Here is a 25,762-nt window from a genome sequence, read left to right as displayed (position 1 = left end):
TATCGAGCTTTAACGTAGATAACGTCCACTTTCTAAAGTGTATATTTTACCATCCTACTGCTCTGAGGTTTTGAGAACTATAACTAGACTACACATGATGACGAGTTACAAGTATTTGTAGCTAAGGTGTTAAAAAATAGATGTTATTTTTTAGGGTCACTTGTTACATTGAAAGCTCGACAGGAATATAGCCGAAAAGACAATTTGCTAGAACTTGGAAAGATATAATTATTTCCGTTTCAGTGTTGGCGCAAGTGTCACGGAATACCTACACTGTAATAAAGACGTTGCCCCTACTCTCACTACAAAAATTCTGAGGGAGACTCGTCACAAGTGGCAAAAAATATATGCAATAGCACAAGTTGCAGGGCAAATTACGTCGCATGGCTAGCCGTGGTTGATGGATGACGTGTTTGTAGAGATGTCAGAAATTTTGGGGTTATATTTCTAAAACAATTCTTTTCATAACTCCTCGGGATGTTTTTGGCTATTCACTATGGCACTTTCAACAAAAAAATTATTTCGTCGTTAGAAATTCCCGAAATAAAATACTACGAACAACCAAAGAAAAACAATTTAATATTGATTTCATAAAAGGATACAAATCAAAAACTCGTCAACGAAATAATTTACAAGAAGTAACCATAAATATGCATGCAAACTTTGCCATGATTGTCTTCCTCGCTGCGATCAAAAAGATCTTCGCCGTACCAAAGCCGCAATCTCTGATCTTCGTTCAGATAGATCGGATTAGCAAAATTCGACATGACCAATTCGGGAGACGTAGAATCATAGCCTGCCATTCCGTACCACCATTGTCTCTGCGCAGCGAATTCCGCTTGCGCTTTTGTTGGAAATATCACATGGTTTTTCCAGTCAGTCAGAAAAATCCCAAGGTTCGATTGTACTGTGTGACTACAACCCCAGTTCGAGTTATGTACCTTAGCATTGTGACACCTTATGTGTCCGGAGGAATGTACAAATTTCACGGCAGCCAAAAAGCCAGGTTTTCCATGATGTCGAAGTGTCGCGTATTCATCAAAACGCGCTTTGATACAGATAGGATGATGCGTCATTTTTTGCCATTCACCTAAATTTTTGAACAAATGTACACTTAAATGATAGCGTAATTTATTCAAATCATTCATTAATGTTTACCTTACACGCAAATATTTTTACAAATTGACTGCTAACGAAAAGTTAAACTTCAACTAAAATTGATATGCGTAGTTTCTATAGAAAAAATCTATTAGTTCACAAAGTTCTCTTCACAATATAAAATCTCTTTACACAAATCTTGTGTTAAGGTTTCTGACAGCGAAAACCGCACGCGAAAAAACAATGAACATAACTTGCAATTTTCCCGTTACCAGATTTCCCTGGTATTTTAGGCGCGCATCCATGTATTATTTGACTGTAATATATGGTTATTCAATAGCAGAAAATAACATGAAATGAATTTAAAAATTTTAGAGTAATACGTGTCTCAAAACGTGGAAGAAGCTTGAAGTGTAAAATCATACTTCATGACAAATAACAATAGAAATATCAAAAAAGGTTAATGGTAACAACTCACTAATTCTCGGGTATTCTTGAGACAGCGCTTTCCTAATAGCATTCGGTGAAACAATTTTCACCATCATTAGTACGGACAGGACATAACATAAACTACCAAACATATTTCTTTATACTAAAATTTCTTTTCTAAACAAAGATATGATGTATTGAGAAGGCCGTGTTCTTATGATTGTTGTGATTGATAAATAAAGTTTATAACTTTATATATAATCCGACAATAACACATTCCGTTGTGTTGATTGGTAGAACTGGGATAGCAATTAAAGACATGCACTCATTAAATTATTAACAGACTACACCTCGCGAACTGGAAAAAAATGAGTAACAGTGGATAGTAAGCTTGTCTTGTCAAACGTTTTTCAGTATTTTCAATTTGAAACAGACAAGTTTAGAGCATGAAAATTAGTGGGCGCACTGCGATAGTTACTGGAGGCTGCCAGGGTATTGGCAGAGGAATTGTTTACGCATTATTGCAAAAACATGCAAAGGTATTTAAACTAGTAATCTGTATTTTAGACATGTCCTTACATGACCAACACAGAAACCCTTGTGTCTTAAATCTCTGAAAGTGGTATGAATTTTGTTTTTGCGAGAAGTTCATTTGCAAAGCGAGTGCAGAAAGTACATGGTCAAGACCCCTTTTAACTCAAATCTTAACCTTTTTATACATAAGATATTATATTATTTACATTTGGCACAATGCATTAAATTCCCTCATTAATCAGGTTGCCATCTTAGATGTCAACGATGTTGCTGGTAAAGAATTAGAACAAAAGCTTAAAGATGAATTTGGGCAAGATATGGTATATTATAGACACTGTGATGTCTCAGACAAGTTTCAACTTAAAGGTAATCTATATAGTTGGCAGAGACATGATTACATGGACAGGGAATAAATCAACTATCTCTTATAGATGCATTTCATGAGGTGAAATCTAAGTTTGATGGGCTTCATATCTTGGTGAACAATGCTGGAACAAATAATGACCCAGATTATAATATCACTGTAGATGTAAATCTGGTTGGTTTTTCCCTGTTTCTTTGAAGCTTTTAACAGAAAATAGCATAGATATAGAAGTTCAAAGTTTGCTTAAAACTGATTTTGTACATCTAAATCTTGTCATTCAAATTAATAAGTTGCCTAGACAATAATACCAAAACTAAAGTTTTTGAAATATTTATCAACTCATCATCATTGAGGTTTATTAGACATTCATTAGTTACATTCTATCTTGTTAAGAAAGCAGTTATAAGAGCTACAATGCTTGCAATTGACATGATGGACAAAAACAAAGGCAACCTTGGGGGTGAAATTATCAATATCTCTTCGATGTCAGGTGTGTAATCTAATACTTTGCACTTGGCCTCTAAAAAATGTATAGGTTAGCATAACATGAATTATTTGTGCGTTTCAACTGGTAAACTTACATAATTGGTTTTTTCAAATTCTACTATTGACACATTTAAAGCATGTTCTTATCTATATAAAGGAATCATACCTTTGTCATTTGTTCCTGTATATTCTGCTACCAAATCTGCAGTCATCACATTTACACGATGTTTAAAAGTAAGAAAACCACATTCATATCATCTTCCTTTAAAAGTGTCAAAAAAACCCAATTTGCTATTGTTCAACCTTACATTATATAACATGTTTTAGGCTGCAAAAACTTACAAAGGCATTCAAGTGAATTGTATTTGCCCAACTTTTGTCAAGGACACAGAAATATTTTCCATGGCAGAAGTGTCCCCACACTTACAGCGAGCTATTGCTAATACAGGCATTGTCACGTAAGATATGTGAAGTAAAAGTTTATTTGCAAAGTCAGGAAAAATTCTAAAGATTGTGCTCACACAATTATTAAACTGTGAAACAGTAATATGATTCCTACCAGACTTTTTGTCTTCAAAAATCAATCTTCCTCATTTAAGGGTTTCCATGGTAGCAAATGCTGTCATTCAAACAATTGAAGATGACTCCTTGGCAGGAAATATTGTAACTGTAACCTCTCATGGCATCAAATTATTCAAATTCCCAAAAGCAAAATTATAAATATTTAATAATGAAAAGTTTTGTGCAAAAACTTTGGCACAGCTTTAAATAAGTGCTATTATGTATTTAACATAAAAAATGGATGGATATGAACTTTAATCTGCTTTATTCATCACCATTTAAGTGGATGTGTGATGTTGTAAATAAACAAAGGCATTTTCCTTACATTCACGAAGCATATCACCAGTACTGTCCGAACCAATCCAAAATGTTTTTATTAAAAAGGGAAAACAAAAAAAAAATCAAGTTGTTGCAACAGAGCATACTTCTAGCACAAACATAAATTTAACTTGCCCACAAACTTGTCAGAACATTATATAAAATGAAATACAAGCAAAGGCTGGATTTTGGTTTTTATTCCTCTTTAAATGTAAGCATTACATTTAGCTATACTTAATCAAAGAGACCAAAGCCCATGTCATCATCACTCTCTTCAGATTCTTCCTTCTTTTCCTCCTTTTTCTCTTCTTCTTTTGCAGGTTCATCATCATCAGCTGCAGCACCACCACCAGCAGCTCCACCACCACTACTAGCCATGCCACCAGTAGGAATACCAGCTAATTTTTCTTTACCAGCAGCTACAACCTGAAACATTGATAAAACATTTATTAATTTAACGAACTTTAAAACAAGTCCAAAAATAAGACTTGAGCCTATATTGAAATTGATCTCAAACTAATTCAATATGCATATGAAACAATCAAAGGCAAAATCATTCATTGCTTGTAATACAAACTGCAAAGTACATCCCTTTTCTGCGAGATCTTAAGTGTGCAATTGCCACTTCTCTGTAGTCTTGAAAAGGCACAATTTTATAACTTATAAAGTATATAGATAAATTAAATTGAATACCTCATTAATGTCTTTCCCATTCAACTCAGACACAACTTTATCCAGTTTTTCATCATCAACATTTACACCAACTTTCTCTAGTATTTTCTTGATATCTTCGGCAGATGGTGATTCATTACCACCAAGACAAGCTAACAAGTATGCGGCCACGTAACGCATCTGCGGATAATAAGTTAATCATTTGGTTCTAGGTATAATCAACCAGGTATATTCACTGGCTAGTATGGAACATGAAAGACACCAATCACCCACGTGGCTTGAACTTTCAAATTTTCCATTTTACGGTTCAAGAATTGTTGCTGTACAAAAGTCATTGAAGTTGATGCAGACATAGGAATAGATATAATAAAAAGAAAATAACTTACTTTTTAAGTCGACAAGGACACGAAACGAAGTGCACGCTGTATTTTTTGGAAGAGGAAATTCAACACAAACTTTTCAGGTCAAATGCTGAAACAGAAAGAATTGATAAACGTCGGGGCGCTCCTTTACAGCTGCCAGGGGCTTTCTGATCTCAATAACTGTAGTGTTTATTGTGAAATTTCATAAGAAAATAATATTTTCAACTTGTCAAAGAAAATTAGAAAATTACTTATTTTGATTGTACTTTCTTATACATACGACTATTTCCGAACCCTATTTGTGGACATACGATTTTATAGCGATGAGATAGAGCAGGAAAGAAGGTTGACGATGGCTGATCGTGTGAGCCAACTTCAAGACGCTTTGAATGAGGTATACAACCCATAAATTTTTCCCAATAACCATGCTATTCGTGGTGCTGCCATACCTAGAGAAAATAGTGAGTATGCCAAAGAATTTTGGAAGTACCTATGTTTTTTTGGAAAGACATTAGCATATCTCTTCCTGACACATGTACTCAACTTTCGTAAGTGGAGGGGGGGGTAGTGGGTATATTATCATTTAGTGGCACCCCTCCTGCTCTAAATGTAGCCAACTAACCTAGCCATACATAACGGTGTACAAATAGGTGTATTTTTGTGTAAACAATGTTCAAATTTCCTTTTTATATCCATTAAATTAATTTTAGCTAGCTGAACACTTTTGTAATAGTATTGGAACCTTACAGCAGACGGCACAACCAAGCTCTTTTCCTGGGTTTGAAAAGGAAGGTCAGTGTCAATTGAGGTAGTCATTTATTTCTATAAAAATTCCAGTCAAATTGAAGTGAGTTGTAATTTGTTTCTTAGAGAATGATTTGAATCAAGAAAAAAGTTTAACTCAAGAAGGCAAGTTAGATATTTAAATAGAATAACTCTTTGTTCATTTTTTGTATGTTTTATGAATAAAAAATTCATTGATAAAAGTGTTAACTGGTGCATAACCTGAGTCTCAAGAAAGGGAGAGGGGGCTTAGTTTGCTCAATATGACTAGTTGATAATTGTTTATAAATTTGCAGTCAGCTGTAGGTAATAAAAGACCAAAATTTTGCGGTTATTGTTTTACAGGCCATGCGAAACTCTTTGCCTCAATGATAGCAAGAACAGCGAAGGACATAGACTGTCTCATTGATTCATTGCCAAGTGATGAATGCTCAACTGAACTACAAGTATTTAAGAATCTTTTGCTATGAAAGACTTCCTGTCAAGCATACTTGAGTTTTACAAAATGGTTGTTTTTCAGATGGCCAGTCTTGAGAGGCTGCAGATGGAAAACGAAGAAGCTGGAATGAAACTCCAAAAAGCTGTGGAGAAAGGGGGTATGCACAAAAAAAACATTGATATTCGTCACTTTTTACGTCCAAATGGACTGGCTAATGTCTTATACATGTTACAAACAATATTTATTGTGTTGAAAATAGAACGAATGGACTGCTCATTAGAATCAAAAAATTTGAGTTAATATAGAAAATGAAACATACAACTATTATTGGCCAATTTGATCATTCTGTAAAAAGGAACATTTCTTTTGTTGGTTTTCTACTTTGATAATTAACATATATACAACTTTGGCTTTTGTAGAAGCTGTTCTTGAAATGTTGCAGAATGCGTTGAAATTCATCGCGGAAAAACAGCTTGATTCAGAATGCGATGTTCTTGAATGATGATGTTTACTGTATGAAATTTTGGATGTTGAAGTAGACAATTTAGTAAAAATCAGGTCCAAATTTGTTGAAGGAACGTGAATTCATAAGTTTAATGTAAATAAGATGAGAGAAGAGAAGTGTTGTATGCTTTATATGTAAATGCATGACCCACAAACACATGTAAAAATTAATGATTGATATTTATTTTCAACAATACACTATATAAAATAACTGAATAAAAAGTATTTTTTATAATCTATTCGGTAAAAATTATACCTAAATATTTAAGTTTTACATGTAGCTTTATTGTGCTTTAACCACTATAATCCAGCCTTGCCTAACGTGAAATAAGTCAGACAAAGGTTCGTGTGGATTAGTGGAATTTATATCTCTCTCGGAAAGAAAAAAAAACGCACTCAAAACAAACAATAAGTGTTTTGGAAGATTGTGAGTTTTTAAGCCCATTTTATGTGTAAAAAAAGATGAGGTAATATGAGAACAATATGTTAAATATAAATAAAATCAGATTATTGAAATATTTGTCTGTCTACACACGGTTTCCATGACATAACTCATCATTTCCATGATAAATTATGAAACACTTATATACAACCGAAATAAGTTATTTGCAGACAAGGTGTTGAGTTTTTGTTGTAGCTTTGTTGGTTGTTTTTTTTTTTTTGCAAACAAAATCGCAGTCGTTTGTTTGTTCTTTCATTACCTTATCTTATTAAGAGTTCTTTGGTAATAGAACATCCAGCAAACAAACTTATCGAGACAAAGTTTAAACGCAACAATATAATAAAAAAAAAAGCAAACGGAAAAGTTTTGAAGAAATTCTAAACGAAAATGAAATTCTGGAATTTTTGATCGACACATTTACAATTGGGTATTTTATCTCCAACTCTCATCCACAATCCACTGCAACTTTTCGCGTCTGTTGCCATCCATGACGTAAAATTACCCACAATTCCCTCTCCTCTACAGAAACCACTATCATTCATTGTAGCTGGTTGACATTCCACGCACATTGGTTTCGATAATTTGAGACTTTCTGCCCATGTGCCTTTACAGTATGGATGTTTCGACATTAATTTGAAATTGACACAATGGCTACGGAAACTGTGAACGAAAGAATATATGATAAAATATAAACGTTGATTGGTCAAGAAATGTTCGTCTAAAAGTTATAGAGCGTCTTGCACTTATCCAAAACATGTTTTTGTAAAACGTTTACTTTTTAACTAAATTACTGCAACAATTCCAAGAATATTCTAAACATTCCAATAATGTAAAGCCGAGCTGTGCTTTTTATATTAAAATATTCATATATACCTCTGGCGCACTTTCTCACTTGCGGTCAACACTTTCTTTTTCGGCAAAATGGTCTCGTAAATGCTGGAACCTAGCCGGCGAAAATCAGCGGGAAGGATTTGTGCCAACACTTAGATGATAAAAATACATATTATTAGAAGATTTCCATGAACTGAACGCGAAAACATTAGCACTGGATGGTTATCACTGAATATGAAATTTACTGAAGAACCATTTGGCCTGGAACATGGTGTTGTATATTTAATTAGATTATTGGGTGCGGTTATCAAGGTCACTGTTCTTATTGGTCAGAAAATGAGATTGACTAACAGCCAGAATAATTCCAAAGGAGTGACCCTTATACACATGCATTGTGTGATGTTGTCAAAATTACTGAGATTTCTGAGAAAAGTGCCAAGTATCATAAAAAAAATTTCGAGAATGTATCTTTATTGAAGCACTGCAGTCATCTAGATATAGAAATTTACTCATTTAGATTTTCCAGAAAATATTTTCATTATCCATTCAAGTTTTGATGGGAGGAAAAGTTAAGATGAAACCGGATTTATAATTACCCATATCGTCTCTGCAGTTTTGACGGAAACATCCTTTCTTTTCAAGTCTAACTGGACATGATCTGCCACCGTTTTTAGGTTCTTTTAAGATATCTCGACGACGTGTCATTGTGCCAAATCCACACTGCACGCTGCATTCTGACCATGGCGACCACAATGATAAAACACAGTCCTGAGCCTCTGAAAAAAATAAATATTAATTTTGAATGAAAGGAAGACGGCTATTGAGACCTTCCGAGCCTTTCTTCGGGGGAGAGTGGGGAGTGCCGGAGTGGAGACCGAAAGTTGTCAATGTTTGACATAATCACGATTTACAAAGATTTTGTCCATCTACAAAAGCAACTATATCAGTTGATAAAAAATTCATTTGATGTAGTACCACTATGTCTATGTGACACAGTGACATTGCAATCAAATAACAGTTGTCGAGTCGTGGTACGTGGTCAATTGTGAATCGCACCCACGGTAAGAAAATATCTAAAAAATTATTACATTGCAATCAATATTTACACGACACATTTCAAATGAATCATATCTTTGCCTAAATATGGTAAGTTAATGCAATCAGATAATTTCAAACATCTCGCGTGTACAGTAGGCGCTAACGGTGGTATGTTTTTATTGCATAAAAAACACCCATCAGGTTTTAATTGGTTTTAAAGCTTATCAAGTTTCCGGATCGACGGCACGTTCCATTTAATGAATGCAAACGGTTCTTATTAGGGTTTCTTGAAGAACTAATAGTAGCAGATGTGTATTATAATATCATTTTCATCTCTTTTCTATCATCTTCAGGAGAGAGTGTTAATCCTAAAACAATTTTCAATTTTCTTGTTCGAGGAGTGTTAAAACACTTATTGTTTTTGCTCGGTTCGTATATACCACGTCAGGAAAAATTTTGCCTATTACTTCGACAACTGTAGCATGCAGAGATAACTTGGGGGGCAATTAGGCTAAGCTCTATTGAATTTTTATAGAATTATTAAAAATATCTTGATCAGATTCACGCTCGAAATTTTAACATTTCAACCAAAAGCTGAGTTTTAAATCATCGCTTTTAATTCATTGATTTGTCGAGAAACTTTCAAAATTTTCACTTTAGTTAATTAAGTTTTCTCAAATGATTAATTTACGATGGCAAAATTTTGAAAAAGCATTTTGAAAGGGCAATGAAGCATAAATAACGGCAATGTCAATAAGTCGTTCTTTCCTAACTTTCATTTATGCGAGGCCTAGGGCATAGGTGATCAAGGTGGTCAAATATTGTAGTGAATGTGGTGCTTTGCAAACTAGATTGAGTTGCTTTGTGGGAGGGAAAAATAGCAACAGGATATATGATTTAGTCACACGAATATAGGAAAAAGGATAAAAAGGCGACATACAGCTACATAAAAGACGAATAGCCAAAACAACATGTTTCTGTAGAATCAACTTTGAAATACGTAACATCAGAATATATCCCACATCAATAATACCTATATAGTTACTGTTACAAAATGACACGTGGTTTATGACTATATGACTCTATGCATGAACGCAGAATGGATTCTATTTGTGGTCGTACCATACTTAGTCAGTACAGAACCGGAATAAACTCAATCGGGTATGACAAAAATTTGAGCAAGTTTTTAATTCTGTGATCATTTGAGCACGTAAAAGAATTTACTACAAACCGATGCGTTCTTCATTTTACGATGAAATTTACCCTTGAATAAAAAAAAACACAGCCCCGTTAAAGTTAAACAGAATACGCGATCATTTCAAGTGCCATGGATTTGATAAAGGCATTTACTAGACATGTCCTAATACCAAACATTTGGTCTTAAAGCGATTTATCATGTAATCCAATTTTTCTTTGCTTAAAGTTGTGGTTAATTCAAATCGTCTGCTTTTTCTCCCCTTGTTCACATGGTCTTATAAATGTTCAATACATTTTTTTAAGTTTTTACCCCTCCCCCCTTGTCTACTCAACTTCAAGCGATGTCAGGCAATCTCGTTACAATGATTCCAACCAATCTTTACTCACTTTTAAATTGTGATGGTGTATTTTTCAATGTTTGTCTAAGAGTAAACTTGTTGAAAAGTAAAAAGTGTGAATTTCAATGAATCGTACTATCATCAAAGGAAATTGGTTAGCTTTGAGCTAGAATAATTTCTCACACCGCTGCATATTTTAGCCGCAGAAATAAAAGAAATTATTCCATATTTCTTTATAATTGTCTCGATTTTTAGATTATCATCTGGCCAAATGGCAAATATACTGCGGAAAGAAATCAGTTACAAATCTCGTTTCCTGATGCCTCATATATTCAATAAATAAAAATTCATGCACCTCCAAAAAGCATTGATTAATTAACTTTTAATTTGAATTCGACTGTTTTATGTGAAACGTAAAAAGATACAACAGCAAAGTAATTTATGAAGAATTTCTAAAGCAAACGCTACACAACACCACAAGATTCCCAGACACGCAAAATATTCGTGACTGCACATAATCACTTGTCAATTTACCTCACGAACGCATTATCTAGTGTGAGATCGACGCTAATTCTACTTATGAAACGTTGTGTCTTCGAAGTACGCAATTTATGCAAATCTGATAACTCGACAAGTCAAAGTTTGCCAGCGCAAAACGCTAAAACCTCAATAAGACATCTTACGTTTGTAAACAAACAGTTCTCCTCGATGTAATAAGAGTTTGCATACGACCATATATTATGATCCGGCAAAGTGCTAACAGAAGAAAGTCTTCATTATCTCGTGCTCAAGGCAGATTTGATACAATTAAGAGAAATATCATTCTGTGGCAGTTCATACAGTCTATTGTTCGTTGTATGCAAATGGTGTTAAAGATTTTCATCAAAAAATTCCTGAATTTGATGTTATCAAGCCAACCCATAAAAAATCATAATAATATTGTATTTTGAAGCTCGAGTTTTGTTGAAAGTTAATCGTTTTGAAGGGAAACGAAAGAATTCACAAACGAATATTTTATCGTAAATCGAGCATTCCACCATAGACACAGCTTTTGGGGTATTTTCAATGTATGGGGGCAACTTGTATTAAATACTAATATTTAAACTATGTAAGCAGAACGCACGAACTTAGAGCACATTCCAATATTCAAATATACAAGTTTTCAAAGTCAGTGGTGAAATTTTAACACAAACTATACTCACTGGGGAATCATTTGAATATTGACATAAGAAATCAAAATCTAATTTTAGATGAAAAACCAAAAATGAGCAAATTGAAAACTAGATATTTTTTAAATGAACAATTCAAACCTCCACACTCGTCACGAACTCGATTCAAATCAGGGCAACAATCGCCAGTCGTAAGACAGTATTCGTCACAATAGCAAACACGAGCAAGACCGGCTGGTAAATTGCTCTCATATGAAGATGGTACACGAACCCAACACGAATTATTGGTCCCCTTACAGCAGAGCAATTCTCCGCCAATTTTACGTTTATCACACAGCTGTGCTTGTGTCAATGTGATCGCGAACTGTGCAAAAGCGAGAACAAAAATAGGAAGCATCGTACTTTGAAATTGTCAAACGCACAACGACGCCAACTTGGGAATAATGATTAACCGTTGAATAGATAGTAATCACGAACTTCTCTACGGTACTATCCACGTTGAGTGCAAGATAATATCGCGTTGTTGCGTCACTACGTTCACACAGAAAAACGAAGGTATGCACACTGTCGTCTTGAAAAACTTGTGAGGGTTTGAAAACGATTAGTTAACGTGTTGTATTTATCCGTTGAGCACTCAGGAATGAGTTAGTTTGTGTCTCTCTGTCAATAAGCCAATTATTTCAAAGGTGTCGTTCTCACAGCACGACTCAAAGAAAAAATGTCCGGGAACAAACGAGAGTTATTATCCATGAAAAGATTGCAGATAATCGCTTTGCAACATTGTTTGGACGCGAATGATGATCAGCTTATTTTGACAAAAAATTATTTCCATTGATGAATCATAAAATCAATATTTTGTTTAAAAGTACCAAATAAATATTATTTAGATGAACGTTATCGTGGAAGAAAAATTTTCAATCTAAAAGATCTATCACAAAGAGTTTCGGAAATGGCAACAGCTCCACACCCATTTGGACGAAATCCCAAGATAACAGCTCTTTGTTTAAATGTTTGACATTATGATGGAAAGATATATTATCTTTTGTTATAAGTGATTTCCTAATGGTGTGGAAACGTTTATTGAAAAGTACTGACGCCATCGATTAAATTAGACAAACAACACAAGATTTTGTCTACCGCACTGAACTAAACGTCAAAGAAAATATTGTTTACGGATAATATAAAATTTCAACATCAACTCATTGAGACAACAGACTGACTGAGTACGAAACGTTTCCGGTTTCATAGATTCATACACAGGTATATACCCAGTCTCCACTAGGATATTTCCTAAATCACTTCATTAAACGACATGCACACCAAACAAGTTATCAGCAAGAGCATATTTAATATTATACTCTCAAAATGAAAACTACAGTTTCGAAAGAACATACAACATGACTACATGAACTGATTTTAAACTATTTCTTTGAAGACAACATGCAACATAATAGGCAATAAAAATATTTGGATAACTACTCAATCAAATGCATTATTCCTTTCATTGAAAATAATCCTATAATAAATATGAAATCAAAATAAACGCTTAAATGAGAAGACACAGGGTGGTAGACATTTGTTACATTTCTATACTTTGCTTTAGTCATTCCATTGACTGGTAGTAAAATTTTCACTTGTTTCGTTAATGATAAGTTCAAGAAAACAAAACCTGTCCTGCAAATGTCTTTTTCTTGATGATAAGAATGAGACATTGTTATGAAATTCATGCCATAACAATTTTCATTCCTGACTGTCAGACCAATAAAAAAAGGGTAAATAAATTCTCTTCCTTATACAAAATCTCTGACATTTGCAAAAACAATAAGATTTCATATCGCTATCACATTTTAATCAACGAACAAGGGCTGTACCGTGCTGTTTGTGTGAAGCTTGTTTAGCAACGGACAAGGCCAAAATTGAAACAAAATCAACCGAATTATTGAATAGCCTAACCAAATTAAGCTAAACAGATGTATTTTTCTTCATTAAAAACTTTTATTGCGTAAGATCTAAGCTCTTTGTTTTGTCAAATTTGTATGAATGTATTTCCATAGTATATTTCAGCCTATAATCTTTTTACACTCTGATAGATTGTATTTTATGGTATAGCAAGTTAAAGACAATTCTGGATGCTTAAGAAGACCATGTCCAGACAAATTTATATAAATAAAAATTCACCAAATCATGATTTCGTTTGAACAAAAAATCCAGTGTCACGAATTATTTTAGATCTAAATGCTCATTTTTTCAAACAATAATAACACAATTATTGAATTGGTTTTCACGGTGATATGAAAAATCGAAATGCGCCAGTGTTTATTTAGACTTTAAAATCGTCGTTATATGGAAGATCAGGAATAGAAAAGCAAACCGATAAATGATAAGAACAGCATATATAGTGCATGTGCATGTAAATGTCTTATAGAAGAATTTAGCTCAAAAGATCCATTACTTTTTGTTTTTTTTTTATTAACTCGAATGAAAACTTTTTGATATTGTTTTAGCGTTGATGAGGCTATACAAAGACAGATCTCTTCTGTTTCTCAAATCATTCTAATCGGTTTGCCGCCATATTTGATGTCTGAATCTGATCACGAGATAAAATAAAGCATAGCTATTGGTTCTTTGGTAAATTAAATGCGAGCATTGAGCTCGCTTTAGCGCAAGCGGTCACGTTCGCTCAAAACAATCAAGCATCTTTAATTTGCACGAAAAGGTCAAACAATTCATAAAACTCAGTATAATCGAGCCACACATGCTGAGTTTGTAGACATTGCAAACAAAATTACTTTTAATTAAACTCATAGCTCTAATGTGCTGAACACATACCTGCTTTAGTTGTGTTTCCAACATCCAAAACAAATGTATTATCGGAAATTTCATCTGGCAACAAAACGTAGACATCCTTTCCATTGATGCGCATGCGTGTTTTTATATCATTTTCAAACGCTTCAAAAGTAACTGCATTATCAGTGAAAACTTTAAGTTGTCTCTTCACAGTTTCACCACTTTGAACGTCAAATATATTGTAAGGTGACTCCAGTGATGTCTTCAGTATAATGCTTTCATTCAAAATATTTGTTAATTGAAAAGAGACGTAGAATGTCTTGATGACTATTTAAAATAAAATCAACCATTCAAAAAAATTATGACTATTTATGACTTATGATGGTACATTAAACCATGCAGATAGCAACTTTTCTGTTTATTTTGAAATTTTAGTTATTATCAAGTTCCCATAAAGATTTTCACAAGCGTAGTACGTCCTGTTTCTCGATAAAACAAATACATTGCTTTTGTGCATTTCAAGAGAAAATACAATGAATGAACACTTAAAAACGTCCATGACAAACAGCTAAATGCTTCATTTTTAGCTACTGAGAAATCATCCACTCAATAAACGAGTTAAAACATTGAAAACACACAACGAACCTTGACACACTCCAATGACGTCATTTTCATCTTTGCCGACCTCCTCATTTTGGTCATCAATGAAAGCCTCGCTGCTCTGGTCAGCACAAATCAAATTCTGATCACATTTACCATATCGTGCGTGAAATCCACCGCAAACCTCGTTTTCAGACCGCAGACACACGTTACAACAATCACAGTCGTCTTTTACAAACACATCACGGCGACAACGGATTGTGGACGCTTTGCAGGTTGACTGGTCACATATGTCTGGACATCCATTCCTACCATAAGCACCGTAGTTAAGCAGAGATAAAAATACTGCAAATAGTAGACTTTTCATGATTCTGAAAAACACAAGCAAGCGGTGACTGTTAGTTTTTTCCAGTGTTATTATACACAAACAAATTATTTCATTTTTGGATTTTGGAATTCGAGCAGTTTAACGTTGTATATATGGCGTGCGCCTCGTTGTTATTTCTTAGCATATATCCCTTAGAACTTTTTTTAAGAATTTCTGGGTTTTTTTGCTACGATTTAACGTTTCATGGATTTGTGTTGTAAAACTGTGTCGTACTGTAATGAATAATGTAGTTTATTATTAACGTTTGAACTAAGTATTAGCAAATATGAGAAAAATGTTTATTCAAGTATTGCAGCTACTACTGATTCATCACAGTAGGTTTATGATACCTATGAAAACATTTTATTGACTCAGTTTCCTTCATTGTTTCTCGAACTTTCCATTACAGTAACTATACGTGTTCATGTTAACGATTATGAAGAATGGATAAAAATATTTCGAAATCTTCAAATACATCAAAATACATCATTAATTTGTGCTCACAAAATTCTATATAGAAATGCACGAGTATATACACTTAACACAAACATAAAACTTAATACTGAAAAACAATGGAAAGTAATATGTGGCATTATTCTCTTTATTCAAATTGCTAAAAACAAATCTATTTAACTCTCTAACGTGAAATGCAATAACTTTAAAACATTCATTTAGTTCATACACAAAATTTAAGAAGATTTCTTCAATCCCGAGTTGGTGAAATTTCTCCACTTTGCGACATTTTGACAATTGAATATATACTTATTGACCAATCACAAATATTTTTTAATAGAGCTAAATCAATGCTACACAAATTAAACTTGAATATTTTACGTTGTTAAGAAAAAAAAAAACAGACAGAAAAAGAGCGGATACCTTGCTTTATAAAGACAGTTTCATCAAACTACTAAAGGCAATTTATTTGATGATGCTTATAAATAGCTGTATCGATGAGAAAGAGTTTTCGCTAAACAAACACATTGATCGTCACTCATCGCTGTTAAAGGTGAGCGATAATTTTGGCACGCTTTCGCACGCATATTTGTCTATTTACTGCCATTCTTGGTTATTTCTGTCAATAGAACTGAACGATAAATAAATGCATTATGCAAGATTTTCCTCCAGGCTACGACTAAATGTGATAATGTTTTTTGACTAAACAAAAATGAAAATTGTTAAAAATGTGCCTGATTAGGACACGCGATGACTATTGAATGAATGCATTCTCTCAGCATGCATGCTGATAGATTAAAAGACCGAGCAAAATAAGAAATATTGATTTCCTGTACGCTGTCCTCACAAGATGACATGATTGGGAGATGACACAAAATTTATAAAAATACTTCATAGCTATATGCTTTTCCCAGTCAATATTTTACACATGGCGTCTAATGTAAATCTCACCAAATTATTGCAAGGGATATCAATTCATTTCAACTGAGATCTAATGAACAAAACATTTAGTACAAATTTTTATATACTTTTCTTTAAATTCCATAAATTCGAAAAACAAGAATACCTTGTAATATGTTTGGGTAGCTACACCGAATACATTTAAAGCTAACCAATGTAAATGCAAAACTAAACTGAAACATGTTATTCTTCATGAACTTGCTGTAAGTTAGGTTAATAATGTTACACTTGACATAGTTAAAATAGTTATTCTCATTATTTTTATATATTTATATACTAAATATAGGTCGAATTATAAACATCTGTCTGCAAATCATTTAACGCGGCGAGTTCACATTGAGAGACCTGCTAAAGTGGGAAATTGCACAAATAACACATACTTGGAATTTCTAAAAAATAGCGTCAATAAAGAACAGCACAATTTCTGCATTCATTGTCGGTAAAGTACATAATAAATTTTAACGTCTTTGATGTCAATGTAGTTGAAGTATTAATACAAGCTAAACAAAACATCAGTGATAGTGAAGCATTCAAAACAAACGAGTCATGTTTATAAATCTTAGAATATACACAAAATAAGAGCAAATGTTTTCATAATTTTTTCACCTTTTCGAAAAAACAACAAATGAAGTCATAAAGTAGGTGATGATCGTCGAGCACGACAGTCACTATTTTTGTGGAATTTTAGCGTTCAAATTATGAGTAGAAAATATATTTTGATAACTAAAATGACAATGAAGACTAAGAAAACAGAATTTACCCAGGAAAGTGTAATCATTGCATTCAAATATAGACAATGTTGGCAGAGGAAATGAGTTTTTATTACATATTTACACGAACAATTATAAAAAACACAAATGACGGAAGGATGATGTGCAAAAGAACAAAATAACAATACGATAAATGGACAGCAAACGAGACAGACATTTTGTGATTGAAAGAAATATACTATGATGATCTTCATCCTCTAGTACAGTATTTTACTGAATTGATATCAATGTGCGCTTGAGAAATCAACATATTATGCGTTAAACAATACAATACATGTTACAAACTAACGTAATGAACAATAAATACGTGTGCAAATATTCACTTTATACATTTTGCGCTTCATAAATGACTTTATTCTGCGTATCAATTGAAGTAGTAAGAGAAAATTATGGGAAAATCAATGAAAGAAAATAAATCATGACTGCATGACGCCTCATAATATCCTTTTAAAAAGAAACACTAGAAAATGCTGGAAATATAAGTTTAACTGTCACGTGTCTCAACTACCGATTTTTCATCGAGATGACGCTTGGTCGGCCGTCAGCGATTGCTCGACGACAATACCCGATGAGCTGTCATAAATCTTACTTTAAATATACAGTGCACAATTTCAAACTGTTTCTGTTTTAGGCTAGTGTCCTTTTGAGGGAAAGAAAACAATTTGAAAGCTCATAATCAACCAATAGGCAGTCTTAACAAAAACCAGAAATAACAAATTCGAACAAGCAATAAAGTTAAATGACCATTTATAGAAAATAAAGTAAACGTATACCATACAGGGTGAACTAGACCAAAGTTTAAATTTTCTTACGTATTTATAGTCTACAACAAAGATCAACAGCAACCTTCCAGTTATCTCAAACAAATTGGACGACATTTAGAGCGTTCAATTTAACCAAAAGAAATTCTCGAATTGCATTTTTGAGTTGAAGAATACATTCCTTTGTAATTTGTAAATTAGCTTATATTTCTTTTACCAGAAACGTTATAAAGCAACACAAGTTTTGGGAACGTCCATTTTTCATATTTTTAGTGATAAAACTCTCTTATAGTTTATCATTTTACGTATTGTCGAGCAGTAACATAACATAACATTTACGTCGATTAACGAACTTGTTGGTTATTCAGTTTCATTTAAATAATTTTAATATACATAAAATCGAAAGATTTTCACAGTGAAATCACAGAAATCAACTTACCTTAAACAAGATAAGATAAAGAAACTATGGAGATTAATTCACAAACGAATTTCTCTTCCCGAAGCTTGAGTTAAAGCGGTAAAACCGAGCGAATAAACGATCCAGCCGACACACGCTTGCTTTTGGCATCAAGTTATTTTGATGACATGAACAGCGGTTTGAACACAATAAACTAAGGTAATTAAAGGGTCAAAGATATCATATTCGCAACTCTTGTGGCGACTCTTGTGGTGACAGCTCTGCTGTACAACCAAGTTTCCAAACGACCATCTCACGCAACACTTTGTAAATTCCCGCCAAGATTCGCCCACATATTTCTACAAGAACAAAGATAGACCATTGATAGGCTATCGATAATAAAATATATTTTCAAAACACAAGTGCTGATACATCCTTTGCCGATTTATTTCGCCTTTTTGGAATTTAAAGTTAAGACTAGAAAGACAATTTCTAACATCATTCATTGAAAAGCTAACAATATCCAATTATAACACATGTATATTATCTTACAGAGTAAAGTTTGAAAGTTGCCAGAAAATTTAGTGTATAGTTTATTTTTGACACTTTTCTGTCCCAAAATTGTCCGGATGAAAATTATATCCTATTGCGTGAGACCCCAAATGTTTCATGTCCATAACACACGGAGATTTTCATATGCGACATGAAATTTCATCAGAACTATAGAGGAATTGACGACATTAATTGACGTCATCTTTACACAATTCATTCATCACATTTGAGTTTATTTTTTCGTCATGGAGAAAACAACGAAAGTGCTTTTGCCGTTTTATCAATCATCGAAGCCATTCACAAAAATATGAAGAGGAAATAGCTCAACTGCTGAAGACATCTCCTCTCATAGAAATCATGATTGATTGCATAAAACACGATAAAAAAACTCACAAAAATTCATGTATACAATTCTGTACTCCTCAATTTTAAATTAATCAATGAAAAGACAGGGTTAGTCTTGAAAGTCACGAGACAAAACAAGTTACTGCATTTCATCCCAGCTCGAGTTAAAACTTTGAAAAAAAATATTTATAATATGTATAATATGATGAAGAATGAAACCTAGCCTATTTCTCTCTCAAGCCAAGATATCGACGCGAAACTAGTTGTTTGTTAAATGAAAATCTTCTGTTAAAACATAGTAATATTTCAAGAAACATACTACAGATATTCTGTTGGCTAAACTACTCGATAGTTGCTCCATAACAAAAATTAAACAATGCAAAATCAATGACGCTCTACTCCAAGAAGGTGCTTTGAAAGAATTCAAACATTTCATTTTCACACACAAAAAAAAAACATTATTACATTTTTTGCAATAGAGTTTTCAAGAAACTATGTCAGTACTTGCTAATAATATATTTTGCGATATTTTGCTATCTAAAACGCCGCCTACCTCTGTCTAACTTTCAGAAACTCATCTTACACTGCCCAACTGTTAAAAACATTCACCGCAAAAACAACAACTGCTGTGGTGTTTTTTTCCTTTGTATTGCTTAGTAATTCTTGAATTTCCGACAACTGTTATTGTGGAAAACTATGGGAAAACTTTGTTAACAGCCGACATTTTTTTTTAATTGAAAGGAGCTTGTTTGGCTTTCATCGTCTTTCAACCAGTTCAGCCAATCAGATTACAGTATTTACGAGAAAGATTTCAATGACTATTGTCACTTCAAAAAGGTGCAGACACCATTTATTGAACAAAATTTTGTTAAAGTACATTCAGACGCCAAATTCATTCAACAAAAATGTCGTTCACCTTTCTTTTCAAGATAACGGAGGCAGTTTTAATCAAGCAATCATGATCTTTTTTTTCTTCATTAGCAATTTATTCTTCAACTAGTATTATTTTGATGATTCTAAACCGAGTGCATTACTACCATTACGTACAAGAAACGTTTACCTTACACTGTAGACAAATTGGTAAATTGAATTGCATGTGTACAATATCATGTTTTAACAGGCTGCATATATAACGTGTCCCTAACACAAGTCGTATTGCATAGTTTATGTAAAACGTAATAATTTCAGCCTCAGGAGAAAAGGATTTGCTCATTTTCATATTTATTTTTGCTTTCATAAACAACAGATGTAGTATAGGCATTAATGTGATATTAAAATGATCTTTTTATCTTGTTTCGACTACAACTTTTTTAAGCAAAATCTCAATGAACAATCCTCATATAATAGGAAAGAGTTTTAAAGTGCGCAGATCAGTCTCGTAGCAATCATCCTGTCACTCTCACTTGAAGTTTACAGAAGATACTCGTCACTACTTTGCAATTGACTTGCACCTACGAAAGGAAGGTTAGTCTGGAGTATAATGTGCACATGTATTTACATAAAAAAACAGTAAGTACATTTTGATAGATGTTAATTCTTCACACAATTAAGTTGTATTGAATCTAAAATGGTCGAATAGAAGAAAGGTTGAAACTTGAGTTTCCACAATTATATGATACTATAGATAGTATCATTTGAGTGGCATATCAATCAGCAATAGTTACGTTTATCTTTGAGCTTTTGTCTTCACCATAAAGTATTTAATGTTATAAGCCTTGGCCTGATTCATTATGTTTTAGTCTAATGTCAGCGAAGGTCATTGTCAAATTCTTAACTCTATTCAAGAATCTTTTGTACATCTATATATGCACGATACATGCACTGTCTGGAATATTTACATGGCGGCAATACACAGTACAAACTCCACATTTCGGTCTTCAGAGATGACATAAAAACCAATATTATGCATATTTTAAATACATCAACCGAAAGCCATGAGCATGCAACCTTGCACTACTTTCTATAAATTAACTCTCACTAAAGTTATCGACTTTTCGTTTCCTAGAATGAACAGATTCATAAAGACAGTCACTATGTTACTACTTTTACTTCCATGCAACATGAACGTGGAAGCAAGAGATTGCTATTTTAAAAATTGCTATCACAACTTTACAAGATGTTTTGCATTCTGTAATACGTTGGATACCGGCAACAAATGCACTATAAGAAACTGGAGTTTTCTTACTACTAGATGTGGTCACGTGGTCGTTCGTCGTTCCTTTAAACATTTAGCCTTGAAGAAAAACTGAAGTAAATTCTGATGCACAATGCAGGCTGAAATTTTAAAACTTTGATAGTACAATTGTGAGTTTTTGAACGGCACGTTAAAAATGTGGAAAGGGGGGGCAATAGACATGACCGTCTATTAAATCTCCATTCAAACTCTTTTCACCAGAAAAAGTTTTGAAATGATAATTTTATTTGTGACATAGATTATTTTTTCATGGTTTACACGATTAAATAAACGTTGGTCAGGTAAAAAATTGCTCGTCTAAGCACGACTAAAAATGAATATCAAAATAAGTGAAGTGACATTTTGTTTTATCAATAATCCATCCTTTATCATAGTGAATTGTTATTATATTAGCAATCAAGTGTAGTGAGCCTCTCTTGGCATGCGTCATTGAGCGTAGCAAATGATGACGTAGTGGAAATTATATATACGTGTATATTTCGATTTCTGGCACAAAGCCAACGAGCTCTAAATATTCGTTTACTGTCTTGCCCTTCATTCATTAACTGTCTTTCTGCCAATAAGACGGGATATAACACCTGTAATTCACTCTTCGTTTATAATGTATTAGTAAAGACAGGCGCAATCTTCATATGTCTATAAGTCTGTCTAGTCTAAATTTAATTGTCATAACTGATGGTATTTCTGTGCTGATCACTCATCAGCAAGATCATCTTCCTTTTTTCAACATTTTTCTGTTTACGTCACCGCATGCATAGTCTTACCAAGAGCACACTTCTAACACGTGAACATAAATTTTTTTCTATTAAGACTAGGTCCGCAATAAGTACGTGTATAATATTTAATTACGAAATATTTTCCAAATCTTATGTTTTTCATATTGCATTCACAGTGTTACGGGAATCTAACCCGGAAACCGAAGAATGTCATTTCGAAAAATAATAAACCGAAATATAAAACAAAATTAGTTGAAGATTTAGCAATGTTGTATTTTTATATTAGGCAGTGATTGCAATTCAAAATTACATCCTTGGCCCAAACATTGACACTGTTTTTTTTTGTGGGGGTGAAAAATGAAAAATGAAGGGAAAACCGGTGAAATACGGTGAAAAACCCTCCAATAAAAAAAATTGCACTTTTTTTTGAGAAAACACAGCAAATTTGTTGGAACTTTAGGATGTTAAGTTTTGAAACTGTTTCCAACCAGAATGTCAAGTTTTGAAACTGTTTCCAACCGGAATGTCAAGTTTTGAAACTGTTTCCAACCGGAATGTTAAGTTTTGAAACTGTTTCCAACCGGAATGTTAAGTTTTGAAACTGTTTCCAACCGGAATGTTGATCCCAATGCTCTACAACAGTCTCTGGGAGTCATCATGCCCAGACGTAGACATTCAACTTAAAACTTGATTTCATTGCTTTTACCTAATCAAACATTAACTTACGCTTCTATGAGCTTTACGTGACTTAAAGCACAACGAGACACTGTCGATAAACCAATTTTAACGATGACCTATTACAGCCAACTTTCACTCAGAGACCTTTCAAAATTTTGTTCTTTTCAAAAGCAGTCAGCCGGAAGAAGCTAATTTGTCCTTTGCCAAATGTTCATCGAAATAGCGTTATAAAAATGTTCTGTCGTGAACAATCAAACGAAAGATTTTAGATTTTATAAGTATGCATTAATCTCTACAACGGCGTTTTGTTCTGAGCAATGTGGTTGACTTCTTCAAGATTTCATATACTGGTCGTGAACAATTCGTTCTCGTCTTTCTGTTGCTTTTTTTGAGCCTTAATTCAAAATAAGAAACACGGCATTATTAAAGAAATAAAAATGGAACAAACATTTACCTGTAATGTATTGAGAAAAGGCTGAAGCTGCTCACATGATCGAGACTTTCTTTATATTAAACGCTGTTTTGAAATGTTTCGTTTAAACATACAAAACGACTACTTTCGTTTTGTATTGTATTGTTTAGATATGTTCCGTTTTAGATATTGTATTCGATTTTGAAGTTATATTTTAGGTGCGAGTGAAAGTCGGCCATCACAGACTTGTATCACAAATTCTGTCATGCAAAAAAATTAAATAAAGTAATATTTTCGAACTTTCACCGACATCTTACATGCAAAAAAAAACCCCACGAAGTTTAAAAATAGAGCATCAGGATCTTCTTCACATCCACAACCATCTCAGACGCATGCGCTGTTGTGAACGTGAAGTTTAAAATCTACACTACACTTATGTACTATGGAACCTGGTATTTTCTTCAGCCATCTCCAGCTCTTTCGACGTAGAATTTTCTCCTCTTTTGCGTTCTAACATCACCTGTTCTCGTTGATTATTCAATTCCGGTTTAGTAATTCATTATCATCATCTGTGCTCATGGTTCATAACACTCCATGCAACCGTTCGTTATCATCGTCTGTACCCATAATTCATAACAATCCATGCAACCATACATTATCATCAACTGTACCCATTAGTTCATTATAATAGCAACAGTATATCTTCATGGTAAAGTTTTCCCTGAAAGTTCAGGAAATGTTTACGCATGTAGGTTGAGTGAAGAATGGTAATTTTGTAAAACAAATATATGTTCAAAGTGTATATTCACACACTTTGTACTTACACCAAAGTTGAGTAGCCATCAAGGAAAGAAATAAGGTCATCTCAACACCCCAGTTACACCATTACTCAAAGAATGCTTGATGAAGAGTGGATTAAATGTGAACGTCAGATGACCACCTTTCGGTGGGCTCACATAACAATGGGGCCCATCATCATTATATGTACAAACAACTGATATTCACAAGGAATCCAAAATATGCGCAAACATCCTTGGTCATGAATCACCATGACTCATGAGCAATGAATATAACTAGTGAGGGTAATTGAAATTATTGGAAAATTGATGAAAGAGTCCTTAATTCATGAAATGTGCTTCAACATAAGTCAAACATAATTTTTTTTCTAAAAAAAAGAAAACATGAAATTGTATCGGGTATTTACTGAACATCTTCCGTATAATAAATAATTCCTGCATAGACATAGACTAGAAGAATAAAAGTTTGAACATTTGCTCCAGTTGGTGTTTTATAAACTTGCATTTTGTTGCAGGTCAATTATCATACCTACTTGCTTTTTGTTATCTTTTCACCAACATAATAAATCTTCATGCGTCCATATATTTTTCTTGAATCTCGAAGGAAAAGAGAACAAGAGATTAATCCTCTTGAGAAATAAGGCAAAGGCTACAAATGTTATTCCAAGTTTCTGCACTTCTATATGCAAAGCTACGTTTTAAGGCATTTGTTTTTGATTTTGGCAAGTTGAGAACGCGATTGTTATTTCGTAATTCATACTTTTCATTAGTACGTATTGAGAAAAATTGTCGAAGATAATCTGTAGTATTACCTTTTATTTTTTGTAACATTAAATTCTCTAATTGTGCTTTTTTCCTTGCCTCTGAGGTGTCCCAAGAGAGTTCAGCTTTTACAGTCTTAGGCAGATTTATGGCAATCACCTGTAATTATTCGGCCAACTTTATTTCGTACCGAATAAGTTAATTAATTCACGAAATGACCAACATTTCATTTTATTTTTCACACCCAAAATTTCAGTTAGTACACCTTGTTCATATCACGATAGCCCTGTTCAATTCAATACAGCCCTGTTCAATTCAATACAACCCTGTTAAATTCAATACAATCCTGTTCAATTCATCGTAATAATAACGTAGACAACACACTAGTGAAATATTCTTTCGTTTCCAACAAATCAGACTAACTATAAACCCGACTAATTGCGCGTTACCTTCGTTTTAAATGAATCGAGCTTCAATGAAATGTTTTTAGTTGTGATTTACACAAGAATGAAAATCATTCTCAACTCGTCACAAAACAACTACGAAAAATTGTTCTAATACTTACATTACTGAAGCTTTTCTCATCGAAGCACATAAAAGTTTAGCACGAGGTATGAAACGTATGATAGTTTATAAGACGCTTTCA

The 25,762-nt window shown here is 33.3% G+C and overlaps 5 protein-coding genes and 3 long non-coding RNA genes across 10 annotated transcripts; 2 read left to right on the top strand and 6 right to left on the bottom strand.

Annotated features, from left to right (window-relative positions):
* Positions 1-560: 560 nt before the first annotated feature.
* On the bottom strand, positions 561-1,753 carry LOC124435076. The gene is made up of 2 exons (XM_046985024.1): positions 1,577-1,753; positions 561-1,090 (listed from the first exon to the last, which is right to left on the bottom strand). The coding sequence occupies exons 1-2, from the start codon at positions 1,677-1,679 to the stop codon at positions 630-632; spliced, it is 564 nt and encodes a 187-aa protein (XP_046840980.1). The 5' UTR covers positions 1,680-1,753; the 3' UTR covers positions 561-629.
* A 114-nt stretch (positions 1,754-1,867) lies between these two features.
* LOC124435074 (15-hydroxyprostaglandin dehydrogenase [NAD(+)]-like) lies at positions 1,868-3,873 on the top strand. Its single transcript, XM_046985022.1, has 7 exons — positions 1,868-2,066; positions 2,304-2,427; positions 2,493-2,599; positions 2,819-2,915; positions 3,069-3,145; positions 3,239-3,369; positions 3,511-3,873. Exons 1-7 carry the CDS (start codon positions 1,974-1,976, stop codon positions 3,629-3,631), a joined length of 750 nt encoding a protein of 249 aa, XP_046840978.1. The 5' UTR covers positions 1,868-1,973; the 3' UTR covers positions 3,632-3,873.
* On the bottom strand, positions 2,745-3,551 carry LOC124435082. Its single transcript, XR_006944986.1, has 3 exons — positions 3,471-3,551; positions 3,078-3,173; positions 2,745-2,945 (listed from the first exon to the last, which is right to left on the bottom strand). It is a non-coding gene; the product is annotated as an uncharacterized LOC124435082 (long non-coding RNA).
* A 99-nt stretch (positions 3,874-3,972) lies between the features above and the next one.
* On the bottom strand, positions 3,973-4,957 carry LOC124435079 (60S acidic ribosomal protein P2-like). The gene is made up of 3 exons (XM_046985027.1): positions 4,849-4,957; positions 4,484-4,642; positions 3,973-4,216 (listed from the first exon to the last, which is right to left on the bottom strand). Exons 2-3 carry the CDS (start codon positions 4,640-4,642, stop codon positions 4,025-4,027), a joined length of 351 nt encoding a protein of 116 aa, XP_046840983.1. The 5' UTR covers positions 4,849-4,957; the 3' UTR covers positions 3,973-4,024.
* A 37-nt stretch (positions 4,958-4,994) lies between these two features.
* LOC124435078 (mediator of RNA polymerase II transcription subunit 21-like) lies at positions 4,995-6,785 on the top strand. 2 transcript variants are annotated; one of them, XM_046985025.1, is made up of 6 exons: positions 4,995-5,218; positions 5,535-5,616; positions 5,695-5,733; positions 5,953-6,053; positions 6,128-6,203; positions 6,466-6,785. In XM_046985025.1, exons 1-6 carry the CDS (start codon positions 5,177-5,179, stop codon positions 6,546-6,548), a joined length of 423 nt encoding a protein of 140 aa, XP_046840981.1. In that variant the 5' UTR covers positions 4,995-5,176; the 3' UTR covers positions 6,549-6,785. The 2 variants fall into 2 exon arrangements, with proteins under 2 accessions (XP_046840981.1, XP_046840982.1); XM_046985026.1 differs by having other exon boundaries at positions 5,011-5,218; positions 5,574-5,616.
* A 571-nt stretch (positions 6,786-7,356) lies between these two features.
* LOC124435071 (somatomedin-B and thrombospondin type-1 domain-containing protein-like) lies at positions 7,357-18,863 on the bottom strand. Of its 2 annotated transcripts, XM_046985017.1 has the most exons (6): positions 18,703-18,863; positions 14,998-15,323; positions 14,395-14,679; positions 8,420-8,599; positions 7,866-7,974; positions 7,357-7,652 (listed from the first exon to the last, which is right to left on the bottom strand). In XM_046985017.1, exons 2-6 carry the CDS (start codon positions 15,317-15,319, stop codon positions 7,370-7,372), a joined length of 1,179 nt encoding a protein of 392 aa, XP_046840973.1. In that variant the 5' UTR covers positions 15,320-15,323; positions 18,703-18,863; the 3' UTR covers positions 7,357-7,369. The 2 variants fall into 2 exon arrangements, with proteins under 2 accessions (XP_046840973.1, XP_046840974.1); XM_046985018.1 differs by lacking the exons at positions 14,395-14,679; positions 14,998-15,323; positions 18,703-18,863 and adding an exon at positions 11,707-12,230.
* Positions 18,864-24,058: 5,195 nt separating this feature from the next.
* On the bottom strand, positions 24,059-24,457 carry LOC124435345. The gene is made up of 2 exons (XR_006945003.1): positions 24,382-24,457; positions 24,059-24,278 (listed from the first exon to the last, which is right to left on the bottom strand). It is a non-coding gene; the product is annotated as an uncharacterized LOC124435345 (long non-coding RNA).
* Positions 24,458-24,887: 430 nt separating this feature from the next.
* On the bottom strand, positions 24,888-25,631 carry LOC124435658. The gene is made up of 2 exons (XR_006945117.1): positions 25,167-25,631; positions 24,888-24,951 (listed from the first exon to the last, which is right to left on the bottom strand). It is a non-coding gene; the product is annotated as an uncharacterized LOC124435658 (long non-coding RNA).
* Positions 25,632-25,762: the final 131 nt, after the last annotated feature.

This window comes from Xenia sp. Carnegie-2017, unplaced genomic scaffold, assembly GCF_021976095.1.
Source record: "Xenia sp. Carnegie-2017 unplaced genomic scaffold, XeniaSp_v1 HiC_scaffold_14, whole genome shotgun sequence".
NCBI classification, from domain to species: domain Eukaryota; kingdom Metazoa; phylum Cnidaria; class Anthozoa; order Malacalcyonacea; family Xeniidae; genus Xenia; species Xenia sp. Carnegie-2017.
This window is presented reverse-complemented; position numbering and strand designations above follow the sequence as displayed.